Genomic DNA, 17,186 nt, shown 5'->3' with positions numbered 1-17,186 from the left:
AAACAGATCTAGAAGTTAAAAATTAAATATAAAAATATAAAAAGTATATTAAAAAAATTTTAAAATAAAAGTGAAGCGTAAAAATTAAAAAGCAAAAATTAAAAAGTAAATAAATAATTAAATAAATATTAAATGGAAATAAATAAATAAATATTAAATGGAAATAAATAAATAAATATTAAATGGAAATAAATAAATAAATATTAAATGGAAATAAATAATTAAATAAAAAATATTAAATAGAAATAAAAAATATTAAATAGAAATAAAAAATATTAAATAGAAATAAAAAATATTAAATAGAAATAAAAAATATTAAATAGAAATAAAAAATATTAAATAGAAAAGAAAAATTAAAGAAAAATTAAAGAAAAATTAAAGAAAAATTAAAGAAAAATTAAAGAAAAATTAAAGAAAAATTAAAGAAAAATTAAAGAAAAATTAAAGATGAAAATATAAAAACTAAAAAAATTAAATATTTAAAAAATAAGAAACAAAAATTAAAAAATAAAGAAATAAAAAATAAAAATATAAAAATATTTTAAAAATCAAAAAAAAACTTAATTTGAAAATTAACATTTAAAAAAATAAGAAATGCAAAAATAAATTAAGAAATAAAATATAAAAATATTTTAAAAATTAAAAAATAAAAACAACTAAAAGAAGGGAGTGGGAAGGGACAGGTTCTTTTCATCTGGCTGAATTCCAGCGAGAGGATTTAGATTTTTCCAGGCAGCCCAAAGCTGCTGCAGAGCTGTTTCCTCTCCCCTCCCAGCTAAAGCGAACTCTCTGTTTCTGGGGGAGGCAGAGCAGCGCCCAGGGCCTGTCCCCTCCCGCTCACCCCCATCTGCCCTGGCAGCACCAGGGGCTTTTCCTGCCCCAAACCCGGGGCTGGGCCTCACGGGCAGGGCCAGGAGCCCCGGGGAGGCCGAGGAGGGGCTGAGCAGGTGCAGACACCAAACACCAACTGCTGGATGTGCCCGAGTGTGGGAGCCGATAATGGGCTGGGAGGGAAGGGACAGGAGGGCAGGCCTGGTGCGCCATACATTCAGCTGAAGCTGCACTGGGTAGCATCCAAAGTAAACAGCACTGCAGCATTTGCAGCCAGCACCAACATTCCTGCAGCTTTCCAGACTGCAAGAAACATGTGCTGGCCTTTATTTTCCCCCCTTTTTTCCCCTCACTATTGAATTCTCACAGCAGTTTGCATAATGTGAGTGAACAACTCGGGGCTTTCAGCTGTACTCAAAGGGGCAAATAATATTTACCAATTCCCAGGATTATCAACCTCTTACATCAAATCACCCAGCAATGAAATATCTAAAGAGATCAGATATCTAGATATCAGAAAGATATACTGCAAGAATCGTGTGCTGGCCTTTTTTCCCCCCACTATTTAATTCTCACAGTAGTTTCCATAATGTGAGTGAACAACTTGGGGCTTTCAGCTGTACTCAAAGGGGCAAATAATATTTACCAATTCTCAGTATTATCAAACTCTTAAAATGTAGTATCTGAAGAGATCAGATATCTAGATATCAGATATCAGAAATATCTACCGCAAGAAACGTGTGCTTGCCTTTTTTCCCCCCTTGCTATTTAATTCTCACAGCAGTTTCCATAATGTGAGTGACCCAAGTGTAAAACCTGGGGCCTTCAATTGTCCTCAAAGGGGCAAATAATATTTACCAATTCCCAGGATTATCAAACTCTTACATCAAATCACCCAGCAATGAAATATCTAAAAAGATCAAATATCTAGACATCAGAAAGCTGATATCTAGATAAAGAAACGTGCTTGCCTCTTTTTCCCTTCACTATTTAATTCTCACAGCAGTTTCCATAATGTGAGTGACCAACTTGGGGCTTTCAGCTGTCCTCAAAGGGGCAAATAATATTTACCAATTCCCAATATTATCAAACTCTTACACCAATGAAGTATCTGAAGAGATCAGATATCTAGATATCAGAAAGAACTACTGCAAGAAACACGTGCTTGCCTTTTTTTCCCCTTTTTTCCCCTCACTATTTAATTCTCACAGCAGTTTCCATAATGTGAGTGACCCAAGTGTAAAACTTGGGGATTCCAGTTGTCCTCAAAGGGACAAATAATATTTACCAATTCCCAGTATTATCAAACTCTTACTCCAAATCACTCAGCAATGAAGCATCTAAAGAGATCAGATAAGTAGATATCAGATATCAGATAGGCAAGCCCATGTTTCTTGCAGTACATCCTTTTCCCCCCTCACTATTTAATTCTCACAACAGTTTCCATAACATGAGTGACCTGAGTGTAAAACTTGGGGTTTTCAGTTGTCCTTAAAGGGGCAAATGATATTTACCAATTGTCAATATTATCAAACTCTTACAATGAAGTATCTGAAGAGATCAGATATCTAGATATCAAAAAGATATACTGCAAGAAACATGTGCTTGCCTTCTTTTCCCCCTCATTATTTCATTTTCACAGCAGTTTCCATAATGTGAGTGACCAACTTTGGGGCTTCCAGTTGTACTCAAAAGGGAAAATAATATTTACCAATTCCCAGTATCATATCAAAACACCCAGCACTGAAGTATCTAAATCTAGAGATCAGATACCTAGATAGATAATCCAGATATTTCTAGGGAGTAATGATCTAGAGAGCTCTGCTCTTTTAGATCATTATTTCCGAATTGTTGCAAGGTGTTTGCCTTTATTTCTGAATTATTGCAAGATATTTTCCTTTACTGCTGATGGTTGAGGGCAGAGCAGCACCTGCTCAGCCGCTCCTTTGGGCACCCCCAGCCTTTAGCACGCCCTCCCAGCAAACCAAACCCCCCTAGAAGAGCAAAGGGCTCTGTGCAGGATCCCTGAGCACCTTCCCCAGCACAGCCACCGAGGCTGTTGGTGTGTTCAGATCACATCTGTGCCCACAGGAACCACTTCCACTCCCCAGACCACAGGGCAAACCACAGCCCATCGTTTGGTGCCTCCTGACAGGCTGCAGGAGCAAACTGCAGAGCTGCACCTCAGCGCCCGGAGATTCATCCTTGGCACACCAGGATTCCCCCCATCCTCACATTTAGGAAGCCCACATGATATAAATGATGTAAATTCATTCTCTCCTATTGCAGCTCCCCCTGGATATCTGCCAGAGCTGATGCTGCTGCCTCAGCCAGGACAGAGTCTGCAGCAGCAGGGAAAATCCCTCTTTTAAATCCCCAGAACAGCAGCTTGCTGTTGGCTGAGGTCACTGCCTCATTTAGGACACCATAATAATTATAATTAAGCAAAACAAAAAATAAAAATCCTATCGACACAGAGCAGAAAACAAGGTTGTGCTGGTGCTTGTGAGGAGCAGCTTTGAAAGAAGAACAGGAATTGCTCCCAGAAGAAAGGAATTATCGGACACAGCTCAGATGCTGCCACATGGGAGCTGCTGTCACCCAGAGCCAGAGGGGCACTCCCAGGCTCTGAAGGGGTTCCCCCAGCCCTCCCCAGCACCCCGAGCTCCAGCCCTGCCTTTTCAGACCGTTCTGCTCTCCAGCAGCAGCTCCTGGCCCCGGGGCAGGCAGGAAACCTCTCTCCTATCTGGCAGCTGCCACCGTTTCTCTCCCTCTCACTCACTTCCTATTGATCTCTCCTGTCTTGCACTGCAGCTTTTTCCTATTTCCTCTCTCTGCTGGCTCGTTATGGCTTCCCTCCTTGAATTCTCTGCCTTTCCACGTTTTCCATCCCTTTTCTGGCAGCAGAATCCCCTTTTTGCATGTGGGCACAGCAGAAAGGCAGCGGTGCCACGCTCGGAGGAGACGCCTTGTCTGAAGTGCTGCCAAGGAGCTGCACCAACAGCCACTATCAAAACAGGCTAAAAAAGACTTTCAAGCAGCCATCAGATGCTTCAGGTGAGCCTGCAGGTTGCAGCTTGTATGTTTATGGGAGTGGTGGACTCCCAGTCCTCTGCCTGTCTCACACCGGTCTGGCGCTTTATTAAATACATGGGGCTTTTCCTCCACGCTGGGAAATGCTTGCTCAGGTCAATCCAGATCCCACCTAAGTTTTCCAGCCCCTCTCCAGCACTGCAGCTCACTCCAGAAAAGTGTTGAATTCCTCTCAGCTTATCGATTCCACTTGGGAAGTCACCCAGGGCTGCAGGTGGTAGCACAAATCAGGATTCACTGCCTGCAAATAAATTCAGGAGCAGCTTCTCACACTGACCAGAGTCAGCTGTGCTGCTACTCACAGGTTCAATAAGGGACAGCACCTGAGCAAAATTCAGATTGCCACCAATATCCCTGAAAATTTCCAAAACACATTTCATGAGCTCAGGAGTAAAACCAGTTTGAGTTCTGCCCTTGCAGCCACAGCCCTTGAGAGCAACCAAGAGCTGCCAGAGCTGCCAAATGGAGATTATCTCTTAGGTTTTGAACATTTCAACTTTGTAGCACCAAGAGGCCCTGCTGATTGATTCACACAGTTCAGCTTTTACCCAACTCTGCTCCCTGCCCATAAAAAGTTTATTTTTTGGAAGAGCTGAGCCAGAGTGCCACTTGTGACCATGCCCCCCATGCCAGGACAGCTGACAGCATCCCAGGGATGGACAGGACAATGACCCACACCACACCAAAATTATTCCATGTACAGAAACCTGTGCTGTTTTTATCATTTCAATTTCTTTGGAGCACCAAGAGAGGCCCTGCTGCTTGATTCACACAGCCCAATTTTTACCCAACTCTGCTCCCTGCCCATAAAAAGTTTATTTTTTGGAAGGGCTGAGCCCCAGTGCCACTTGTGACCATGCCCCCCATGCCAGGACAGCTGACAGCATCCCAGGGATGGACAGGACAATGGATGGACACCACACCAGGATTATTCCAAGTACAGAAACCTGTGCTGTGATCTTTGCCAGTGCCACAGCAATTCCATGAAAACGCTTTTGCCACTGAACATCCCAGCCCAGACCTTTCAGCCTTGTCAAAACAGAGCTTAAAATAACCCCAGAGGATCACATTGAAGTGTTTGCCAACAAATGTAAACAGAAATGTTTCTTATTTACCATCAGGCTGCAAGAAAGGGTTCCTGCCCATGGGCCTCAGAAGTCAAACAGACACAACACTGAAAATCCTCAAGGAAAGGATGCAGGGTGATAACAAAACATCCAGACCATTTGTGAATGTCACAGGCTGAACACTGTTTGTTTGGCTTTGACTATTTATACTTATGCTTACATTTGAAACATAAGGACGCTGTTTTTTCCTGTCATTTTAATGTATTTATTTTTACATGTTTTCTTTTCAAAGAAAAACGAGTAAACGTTGCTTCTTCCTGTCTTTTTCTAAGTGTGCTGTTACTATTTTGTAGGTATCCTGTCTTGTATTTTATCCCTTATGCATTCTTAATCAAACACTGCACGTTTTACATCCCTTTTCATTTTACTGATTCCCTTACTGCTCCTTATTTTAAGCTCTCTCTTCTGATGTTGAGATATTACCAACATCCAGGCTCCTGACCCTTCCTTTAATCAAGCTGAGACATGAACTAAGACTTTTATTCTTTAAACCTAATAATTATCCAGAGCAGGGCCACAGAACACAGCATCACCTACCTGAAAATATGCATTGAAATCTATTTTCTCTTAGTGCTATTGACATCTCTCACACAGGAAAATCTGCTTATCTCAAAGCAGATAAAATATCAGAGGGAGTGCTTAGGCAGAGGAATATCCGGAATGCTACAAGGAGCATTTTTACAGCAATATATCCACTAGAAACACCAGGATAATACAAATGGGATTCATTAATAAATCTCCAACTGCTAATTTTCAGAGGGGAGAGGTTTTTAGGGAGAAACCTGGAGGATAAAGGCTCAAGGCGAGAAGCTGAGCTTATCTTCCAAGCAGCACAGCCAACAGATCTCCCTGGTGACCCCAAGGACCACCTCGAGGAGGAGGAGTGGAGAATCCAATCTCCAGACCAAAGCAAACACTGAGACACTCTGCAGAACTGCACACAGAGCTGCCCAGGTGGGGCTGAGGATTTCAACCGTGAGAGGTAAAGGATGCTGCTCCAAATACTGCAGGGAAAATGGGAAAGCAACCGTTAATGTCAAAATTCCTGATGGTTATACTCTTGGGAAAACAGAAGCTGTCAGTGAAGGTGCTCAAATTTTTTAGGCACAAATTCACTGGGAGACCCCAATGCAGGAAAGAATCAAATAATCCTGGTGGATAGCCATGAAATATAGAAAATAACAGGAATCTTGGTAGGAATCTAGCGATGAAATATAGAAAATAACAGGAATTCTGGTGTCTAGCCATGAAATATAGAAAACAACAGGTACAGGTGTGTGTGCCACCTTCCCCAGGCAAATTCACCAATGTCCTCTACAGCCTCAGGATGAATTGCAGAAATCTCCAGTGCCCAAATCACTACTTCTACAATAAAACACCACTTCTACAAAACCATCACTTGTACAACAAGGTCCAGAGCAGTTGTGAGAGGGAACAGAGGAGTCTTTGATTTGCAGCAGGACAACTGTGCTCGCTGCTGTCACCCTGCAGGACCGAGGAACTCTCCTCCCACACAGGCCATGGAAGTCAAAGGACACCAGTGAACACCCACAAACCCCACCAGTGACCCCAGCAAACTCCAAGGGCAGGCTGCACTTTCCTTCTCAAGCCAGGACAGCACTGAGTCTATTTTATTTTTGCCGCTAAATTCCTGCAGATACGGAATTTTGAAAATCTAAAATTGTAGGAGCCAACATCCTGGTCCCTTTCCTAATCCATTTGAAATGTTGAAGTGCATTTTTATTGCTGCTAAATTCCTGTAGATACGGAAATTTGAAAATCTGAAATTGAAGGAGCCAACGTCCCGGTCCCTTTCCTAATCCATCCATTTGAAATGTTAAAGTGCATTTTTATTGCTGCTAAATTCCTGTAGATATGGAATTTTGAAAATCTGAAATTGAAGGAGCCAACATCTCAGTCTCTTTCCTAACCCATTTGAAATGTTAAAATGCCATTAACAGGAGTTCTGTGCACACCAGTGAACACCCATAAACTCCAAGGGCAAGCTGCACTTTCCTTCTCAAGCTAGGACAGACAGCACTGAATCGATTTTATTTTTTGCTGCTAAATTCCTGTAGATGTGGACCAGAATTTTGAAAATCTAAAACTGAAGGAGCCAACATCTCAGTCTCTTTCCTAATCCATCCATTTGAAATGTTAAAGTGCATTTGTTTTTGCTGCTAAATTCCTGTGTATTTTGAAAATCTGAAATTGAAGGAGCCAACATCCTGGTCCCTTTCCTAATCCATTTGAAATGTTGAAGTGCGTTTTTATTGCTGCTAAATTCCTGTAGATACGGAATTTTGAAAATCTAAAATTGAAGGAGCCAACATCCCGGTCCCTTTCCTAATCCATGCATTTGAAATGTTAAAATTCAATTTTTTTTCAGCTAAATTCCTGTAGATGTGGACCAGAATTTTGAAAATCTGAAATTGAAGGAGCCAACATCTCGGTCTCTTTCCTAATCCATTTGAAATGTTAAAATGCCATTAACAGGAGTTCTGTGCACAGGGAGAATTATACAATTGGGCTCACAGATGAAATATCATTCCTGCCTCCACCCAAATAATCACAACGCCCACAGCTCCACTCAAAACTAGAAAATCAAGCTCACCTCAGCTCCTGTCTCCAGTAAAAGCCCTAATAAACTACGCAACATCAAGTGGTAGCATTTGTGTCCCAGCCTGCAGCAAACACCCCAGACAGTCCCTCGCTTCTGCCAGCCCCAAGGACAGCAGAATAAAACAGGAATTTATGCACAGACTCTGTCAACTGCTAATTTCCAAACATAGCCAAGGCACAATGATGAAAAGCCCCACTCAAAGACTATTATTCTTTTTAATCCTTAGATGCCATGCTGCAGCCCATTTTCCATAAATACTGGATTTTACTAACTCTGCTAATTTAAAAAATGCACGGCAATGACATCTAACTAAGGTGTGACTTTCTGTGCAGTTCTTACCCTGCTGAGGAACTGAAGAAATAAAACTCTTTTTTTCCCCACCACAGAGTCCAAGAACTCTCATTTACTACAGGGACTTCCAAAGAGCCAGAGACAGGGAAAGTGCATCTGAGGCAGATAAGAAACAATTAGAGTCTATTTTAATACCAAGTCAGGAGCAAATCACCAATTAAAACTTCTCAAGGGTAATTATGTGTAAATTCTACCTCTGCTGTTTTCCAATCATAGCAACAGAAACTACAGCAGGGTTATAAATAAAACTCATTTGCAAGCAACTGCAGAGAAGAGCCACCAGTTCCTCAGCGAGGTCCTGCAAAAAGCAAGAGCCTCCTTTCTTTTATTGGCCTTTAATAAACAGAAAGAAACATAAAGCAAGTCCTGCAGCCGTGCCATTGCTCAACCCTGAAGTGTGTTTGGAACGGTGACAGGAAGAAAAATACAGTTAACTCCGCGAGTGAAAAGAAATTAATGGCGCACAAATGTTTCTCCAGTGTCATAACAGGATACAGCCGAGCTCGGGCCGGCCTTTGGTGGCCAAGCAGAGGCTGGAAATGGCTGAATTTCAGAATTCCAGCCTGGCCCCAGCGTGGCCTTGGGAAGAATAAAGGCCTTATCTCACTCGGCCATGCACAGCACACAGCAACGCCCAGAGCTGGCCAGGAGGGCTCCAGAGGCAGGGAATGTGGGCACCCTGCAGCAGAAACAGGAAAGCTCCTCCAATAAACCCTGCCACCCCCCAGCTGCTCACAAACCTGCAATCCCCTCACCAAAAGACAGCACCCAGCAACAAAAATCCAACCCAGCACCAGCGAGCGGCCAAAAATAGATTTTTTTTATTTTTTTTTTTCGGGAAGTCTCACCTAAATGAAGCTCTGGATGAAGCTCAGTCACCTGACCCATTTTAGGATAATAAAAGGTCCCCTGGATGTGCAGATTTCCTTCCACTGACGAGCAAGTCGAGCCAGATGAGCAGCTCAGGGGTGTCTACCTCAAAGAGCTCCTCAGCCCAGCAAGATAAATGCCACCTTAGGAGGCCTCTGCACAAACACAGCCCGGCTAAGGGAGGATTAAGCGAAGGGGGTGTAAATGTTTACAAACATAAAGGAGCAGAGCAATAAGGCTGCAGATGAAGAGTTTGATACGCTCCAATGGGCATCAGGACTATGAAGAAAAAGCAGCTGACAAAGTAAAAGAACATCCTGAGGGAAAGAAGGGGAAGTTCAATCGGTGTTTAACTCTCTCAGATCGCCCAGCAGCCGTGCGAGGCACCGCGGCTCTCCTGGGGAACGCTGTGCTGATGTGTTTTAAAGCCTCAAGTGCTCTTTAGGAGATAATTTTTTGTGTTTCTGCATCCTTTAGGTGCTCCCCAAACGCTGCTGGGTGCAGTGTGTGTCAGGAGCTCCTCCACCAACTCAGAACAGCCTTCAACATCTGCTCTGCCTTTTTTATTTAATGCCTGATATCCCCCCACTCCCCAGGCACTCACTTGCCTCCAGACTGAAGGCACTTGAAGAAAAAGACACCAGAAATCGATGCTGCTTTGGGAGTTCTGATAACAGAATCCTGCTTTGGGAGTTCTGATAACACAATGTGAGCATAACCACTACCAAAACTAGCTGGGTTAAGGTTTAGTCCACAGAGAGAATGAGCCCAGACACACTCAGATATGAGCTGGCCTGACTGCGTTTCAGCAGTGCCAGACATTAAAATCCATTCAACTTTCCTGGGAAAGAGAACAAAAATTAAAAAAAAAAAAAAAATTTAAAATATTATATATAAAAAAAAGAAAAAATAAAAAGGAAAGGAAGGGACTTAATAAAAACATCATTTATCATCCTGGTTCCAAAACAGCATTAGAAATGGCCATTCATACACTCCTAATTTATATATTTATATAAATATATATTATATATTTATAATTTTATATATTCTATATATTTAATTTATATATTTATATTTATATTTATTAGCTATAAATATATTTGTTTATAGTATATATTATATATATGTGTATGTAAATTTTTATGTAAACATGTATAAAATTATATGTAAATTTATGTATTTAATGGTAATCATGACATCATCAACAGATCTAAAATATGTCAAGGATGAGAAGTGCAGCCTGCACGAGGGAAATGTGACAGCTGTCAAATCACTGCCACCTTAAACTGCAGGGATAGCAAAGGAAATATCTGCTGACTGCAATGTGGCTTTAAGCAGCTCTATATATGCAAAATGCAAATATGTAAAGCTAATATGGAGGAAAATCCAGGCCCAAGCTGCCCTATTATATTCCTAATGCCATCTGGCACGGATGCAGGCTGGGTTCTCCTGGTTTAAGGAAATTCCCATCTCAATCCCACCAAGGAAGGTGACTGACAAACACAAAGGGAATTGGACATGTCAGATGATTTATACCATGGAGGTCTAATGACACTGGAAGCATCAATATTATTTCTATGGCACCTGCTTTGCATTCTGAGCTCTAGAGGCAGAGTGAAAGAGGCAACACAGACTCTCCCCAGGCCTGAAGGGAAGGGCAACATGCTGCAGGGACAGGAGTGATGAAAATCCATCCTCTGCAAACCCTGCACAATGCTGGGGATGGAGAGGAATGGCAGAGATGGGAACAAACACCAGGTCTGGGCTCCTGCTGAAAGGTTCAGCCAGGGAATAAATCAGAGAATCACCAGAGATTCTCTGATTGGGATGGTTTGGGCCGGGAGGGACATTAAATCCCATCTCATTCCCATCCCCTGCCATGGGCAGGGACCCCTCCACTGTCCCAGGGTGCTCCAGCCTGGCATGGACACTTCCAGGGATCACCACCATCATCATGGTGACACCTCACCACCATCCCCACAGGGAACAATTCTGCCCTAATGACCAACCTAACCCCGCTCTGAGTTTGAAACCATTCCCCCTTGTCCTGTCACTCTAGGTCCATTAAAATAGCCTCTCTCCATCTTCCTTGTCGGCTCCTTCAGGTCCTGGCAGGCCACAATGAGGTCACCCCAAAGCTTCTCCTCTCCTGGCAGAACCACGACCATGACTCTGCACCCCAGAGCTTCAGGCCAGAGGTGAAAAACAGTGACAAGAAAAGATCCAGTTCCTCCACATTCCCCCAGAAATCCCAGGGCTGTGGAGACAGCTCCTCACCTGCCACTAAAAGCCTTTTGATCCAAAACCTTAATGGAACACCAAACAGAAACATCCTCCTGACATGACTGAGAGCAAAAGGAAATGAGACTTTTTTTTTTTTTTTGATTTGGCTGCTCCAATTCAATAATGGAAAGTATTTTGTTTTACTAACAAGTAAATTAAATTCCCTGTTCTCGTGTTTTTCCTTTCCATGCATCACTCAGCTGCTCCCTGGGATGAAAATCCTGTCGTTCTTTTTGATATCATGCAACTGCCACAAGACATATGGCCTGAAGTACGTAACAAAATCCTCACAAATCCACTGAAATGCCTTTTTACTGTCATTGCCTTGCCTGCTACACAGCAAAAACACCCTGCAACTCAACAATCATTCAGGCACTGCAGAAGAGAGAATTCTGCTAGGACAAACCACAAAATTAATTGCCGAGATTTAATACTGTGTGAAGAGTTGTAAACACAGATTGTACACAACTCTGAGCTGTCCCAGAGCCTTTGGACTGTGCTGTGAGGATCTCTGGAGTACAAAAAGTCTGGGTTTAAGTGAGAACCACATCAGCCTCTCTCCTGCCCACACCTGGAACCTAAAATTGGTAAACTCAAGCACCCAAAGCATCATTGCCCCATCCCAGCCCCATCCTCGCTGCTTGGTCAGGAAAGGCCTTGGCCACACACATTCACCCCTTAACCACCAAACAGCCACCACAGAGATACAATAAAATACATTCAATGGTTCTCACAGCATACAGTGTCAAAAAAGGTATCTTTTCTTCTCATTAAAAAAAAAAAAAAAATCTGAAGACACTCATTCCACGCGCATGTTAAAATGTTTCCTACTTAACTTTTTTTTTTTTTTGTCACATTTTTCTCCCTTCCTCTGAACCACCCAAGCACAAACAAGAGCACTCCAGAGGTAATGAAAGGCACCTGCAGAGCAGCCCAGAGGCCCGAGCAGGTATCCAAAGGCAGGTTCCTGCTCAGGGAGACACCAGCAGACATTCCTGCTTGTCAACTATCCCTCCTGCCCTCACCTGGAGTGACCTCCCGGCAGTACTTGACCCAAGGAGACCCAAGTGCATCCTCAACGCTCTCTCTGAGCTCAGGTTTGAGCTGGATGCCGAATTCTGGTGGTTTCTGCTGCTCCATCCCCTTGCAGGAACCCTCGCTTTCGGTGTTCCCCGCAGCACCAGCCCATCCTGGGAGCTCAATTGCCGCCCTGGCTCCTACAAAGTCAGCCTGGCAGGCCTGGAAGCTGCTGGACTTAAAATGCGTCAGTTTCAAAGTTAACCCAGTTGCTTTGACAGTCAGGACACCCTTGGTTCCCAGAACCTCTGATGAAATCCTGCTTTTGAGATCCTGTCTGTCACTGAAGCCAGAACACAAAAAGTACGTGAGCTCTGCGAATAGTCATACTTCAAAAAAATAAAAAAATCAAGAAATCCCATTTTATACTGACCTGTCCGTGATTGTGGACTGTGTGCCACTCATTGGAGCCTTTGGCAAGAAGTCGTATTATCCAATTTACATTTTACTCTTATTGCAGGAATATGAAGGAGGCTTTGTCCCTTACATGCACCGAGGTTCAGGATCCAGCCTTGCTCCACAAGAGGCATGCACAGAGGACAAACTCAGTTCAAGGGCAGGAGAAGGGAACAAAAAACCAAAAAAAAAAAAAAAAAAAAAACAAAAAACCAAACCCAATCCAAAACAACTCCAAAACTCTTCTTTGCAGTCACCCAGAATATCCAAACCACGGAAGTGGGGCGTGGGGAATAAAGAAAAAAAAAAAAAAAACTCCAGCAAGAAAAAAACTCCAACAACAAGAAACAACAAAACAATCTCGGCGGACTCGGCGGGGTTAGAAAAACCTTTTCAGAAGCGGCCGATGGTGCCCGTGCCCGTCCAGCCGGGCTCAGGGGCTGCGCTCGGGGGGCGGGCGGCGCTCCCCGCCCGCGGCCGGGCCCATCCCCGCTGCCCGCCCGCCCCGACCCCCGCCCGTGCAGCGCCCGCAGGGGTCGGGCAGGGCGGCCGCCTCTAGGCCCGGGGCTCCATCCCCCGCCGCTCCGCCTCTCGCTCCGGCCCGGGACCCAGCGGGGCGCTGCGGGCTGGCTCCGCTCCGCGTTCCGGGCCGAGCCCCACCGCGCTGCGCTGCGCTGCTCTGTTCTGCTCTCCCGGGCGGTGCTGGCCCCGCTGCGCTGCTGGGAGAGGCGGGAGCGGCGCGTCCCGAGGAGCCTGCGCTGCGCCGAGCCGGGCCGGGCCGGGCTGGGCCGAGCTCGCTCCTCCCCGGCGCCTCCCGGGGGGCTCTGGTACCTCCGGCCGCTCCGCCCCGCCGCCGGATCCCTCCGCCGGCCGCCCTCCTCTTCCTCCTCTTCCTCCTCCCTCTCTTTCCCTTCTCCTCTTTCCCCTCCTTCTCCTCCTCCCCCGTCTCTTCCCCCGCTCCTCCTCCTCGCTCGCAGCCCTTCCCCCGGTGCCTGCCGAGGCCTTTTCCCTTCGGGAAGCGTTTTCCAGACCCGCGGGCTGTTTCCTTCCCTTCCCGTCTCCGCTCCTCCCTCACCCCGCGTCCCTGCCGAGCAGTTTTCCATCCCCCTGCGTCCCTAACCCGAGGAGATTTCCCCTTTTCTCTCTCCCTTTTTTCCCTTTTTCCCTTCTCTGTTCGACACTTTGCCGTGTCACCAGCGCCCAGAGCGCCCGCGCCTCCATCTCCATGGAAAATATGACACAGGCGAAACTTGGAGCAGAAAGAAAATAAATAAGCAGCGAATGAAAAGAGTAGAAGTGCCAGGAGCTGTGCAGAGCGGCTGTGCTGTTTGCTCCCAGGCCTTTCGTGGCTCTGTTGTCCAGTCCCGCATTTCCCACGCACGGAAATTTCATTTCAGGTTAAGGTCAGCATAAATCCAAGAAATTGATCCCTCCCTGTTCATTCCGGAAACACTGCGGCCGAGGGCCTGTTCCTGCGACCCTTCAAAAGTAGCAAAACATAAGCCACACACGGGGTGTTTGGGCATTTAAATTTCAGCAGGTAAATTTCAGTGGATTTCCTTTCTGTCAGCCCAGCCTGAACACAAACACATGAGCCACACGGGGTGTTTGGGCATTTAAATTTCAGCAGGTAAATTTCAGTGGATTTCCTTTCTGTCAGCCCAGCCTGAACACAAACACATGAGCCACACGGGGTGTTTGGGCATTTAAATTTCAGCTGGCAAATTTCAGTGGATTTCCTTTCTGTCAGCCCAGCCTGAACACAAACACATGAGCCACACGGGGTGCTTGGGCATTTAAATTTCAGCTGGCAAATTTCAGCGGATTTCCCTCTCCTCAGCCCAGCCTGAACACAAACTCAGCCTTGCTGTAAATCCCTGCTGTCCATGCCGTGTACAACACAGTCTGAGAGAGAAATTCTTGCCTGGAATCTGCACAGAATCCCAGAATGGTTTGGGCTGGAAGGGACCTTAAAGATGATTTTGTTCCAACTTTCCACTATCCCAGCTTGCTCAGACCTGGCCTTGAACACTTCCAGGGACCCACCACAGCTTCTCTGGGCATAAAGAATTATTTCTTTCCTAATGTCCCACCTAAACCTACTCTCTGTCAGTGTGAAACCATTCCCCCTTGCCCTGGCACTATGAGCCACTTGGAAATAACTTATAATAATTTATACCTGAGAACTTCAGGAATAATAATTTATACCTGAGAACTTCAGAAAACTTCCATGCTACTCCTCCAGAAATTACAGCAATGTCTGGGCAACCTCATTACCCTCACAAATATTTTTTTTCCTAATATCCCACCTAAACATGCTCTTTGTCAGTGTGAAGCCATTCCCCCTTGTCCTGGCACTATGAACCACTTGGAAATAACATCTATACCTGAGAACTTCAGGAAACTTCCATGCTGCTCCTCTAGAAATTACAGCAAATAAAGAATTATTTTTTTTCCTAATATCCCACTTAAACCTACTCTCTGTCAGTGTGAAACCATTCCCCCTGGTCCTGGCATAACAAGCCGCTTGGAAATAACATCTGTACCTGAGAACTTCAGGAAACTTCCATGCTGCTCCTGCAGAAATTACAGCCCGTGAGCAGCACAGATGTTACAAGCCACTTGGAAATAACATTTATACCTGAGAACTTCAGGAAACTTCCACGCTGCTCCTGCAGAAGTTACAGCCCGTGAGCAGCACAGCTGCGCAGTGAAAAGCAGGATGTCTCCACTGCCAGCAATTCCTGCCCCCTCTGCACAAAGGAACTTGTGGAACACCACTCTCCCCCCCAAGAGCAAACCGCCAGCAGACTAAAACAACCTTATTAGCTAATCCCAATCATCCAGGACAGCACGCTCCTTCCCTTGCATTAACCTTGCCGGGTTGTTCCTCAAAGCAGGGGCACTGGGAGGTGGGGAGTGGGCTCCTGGCTGGGCACACAGGACCAGACCCTGCCCGAGGGCACCTCCAGGCTGCTCTGCTCCACCGAGCTGTGTCCTGCCCCTCAGGAAGCCGGCAGACTGTCTGAGCACCCGAAGAATTTCTTGTTTTGTTGGAGTTCGCAGCAAAGAGGGGAAGCGTGGGATGGTATCACTTTTTTTACACGGTGCTTCGCATGCATGCGCAGGGCATTCGTGCTTCCTTTTTTGGCTTCCTTTTGGGGGGGAAAAGAGACGCTTGGGGAGAAAAAAAATAATAAATAAATGAAGTGTGGGAATGCAAGACAAGCAGCCGCGTCTGCCTGTCCTTCTGCAGCTGCGTGCAATGCAGTCATCAGTGCTGATGAAGTGACTGAATGCCTCCATATATCTATATTTATTTATTATATATCCCTTTATTGCATCTCCTCTGCAATAAATCCCTCCCTGCTTTGAACTTTGGGAACATCGAGTACTGTGCCTGGAGAGGGGAAAGCTCCTGGGAGATCTGATTCCTGGCAGGCCCAGCATTTGCATATTAGGCCTCGATGCTTTTTTATTACTTTAATTATATTTTATTGTGCATGACAACATAACGAGAACAATTAGCTGGAGGAAATCCTAAGACAGATTCTGAAACTGTAACTGCTTCTCTTTTCTGCAAATGCTGATTTTTTTTAAATTTTTTTTTTGTGGGAGCTGGTTACATACTTAGATTAAGATAGATGTCTATTTATGATAATTCTGTTTCACAACCTGAAATATAAGGTGGGGAAATCAATAAGCAATTACAGTGTGCCCATTAATTTTTATCTTTTTTTTTTTTTTTTTTTTGAGCTCTGAAGTTGTGACTTTACACACAGAACCATCCCATTGCAGGAGGGTTGGAGCAAGATGATCTTTGAGGTCTCTTCCAACACAAAACCATTTTGTGATTCTCTAGCTAAACTCCTCAATCTGTTTTTTAGTCCACAACAGAGCTAAGCAGGACCCCGAAGTGGAGGAGATTAATTCCTATAGATTAATTCTTATTTTGCCTTAAAATAAAGGTCACATCCTTTAAGGTGCTTTAGAGGGGCTCCTGTAAAATCAGATTTATAGAGAAAGCGTTGAGCGAGGCTCCTTTGGCCAAATCCCCTTTTCCAGGCTCGCACCGAGGAGCTGTTGCCATCTGCTGGGAAAGCCTCGAATGGCTCCTCTAACCTGAGCCCCGGGCAGGTAAAAGGTAAAATTTGGGAAAAAAGGAGCATTCCCGATTTGCACCGCTGTCAGCTCAGCACAAACAGAGATAAAAATCAGCAAAAAGTGATGCTTTAAGGTTTTAAGTGTGGATAAACAGAGCCTGGGAGTATTTCTCTTTTAGAAAAAAAAAAATTCAGTTTGTGTTTCAGATGATCAGGTGAGTTTCACTGAGCTCCACCACAAAATTCAAGTGCATAAAGATGCTTTTGCTCCTTAAAATTAATCAATTTCAAGCCAGTGTGAGAATACTCAGGATTTTGAGCTGTTATTTATGCTCACTGCAAGTTGCTCAGCCAGCTCCTGTTTTTCTGCTGCTTTTGGAAGCCAGCTGCCAAACCTTTACACCTTGGAGGGGAAAAGCACAGAGGAAACAA

The 17,186-nt window shown here is 44.6% G+C and overlaps 1 protein-coding gene across 2 annotated transcripts in view; it reads right to left on the bottom strand.

Moving 5' to 3' along the window:
• The window catches only part of ARHGEF12 (Rho guanine nucleotide exchange factor 12), an 86,274-nt gene extending 73,166 nt beyond the window's left edge, over positions 1-13,108 (bottom strand). For both annotated transcript variants that reach the window (XM_063178476.1, XM_063178477.1), the window contains exon 1: positions 12,629-13,108. In XM_063178476.1, coding sequence (XP_063034546.1) covers positions 12,629-12,660 — 32 coding nt within the window. In that variant the 5' untranslated portion in view covers positions 12,661-13,108. The remainder of the gene's footprint in view (positions 1-12,628) is intronic.
• Positions 13,109-17,186: the final 4,078 nt, after the last annotated feature.

The sequence above is a fragment of the Melospiza melodia genome, chromosome 29, assembly GCF_035770615.1.
Source record: "Melospiza melodia melodia isolate bMelMel2 chromosome 29, bMelMel2.pri, whole genome shotgun sequence".
NCBI classification, from domain to species: domain Eukaryota; kingdom Metazoa; phylum Chordata; class Aves; order Passeriformes; family Passerellidae; genus Melospiza; species Melospiza melodia.
This window is presented reverse-complemented; position numbering and strand designations above follow the sequence as displayed.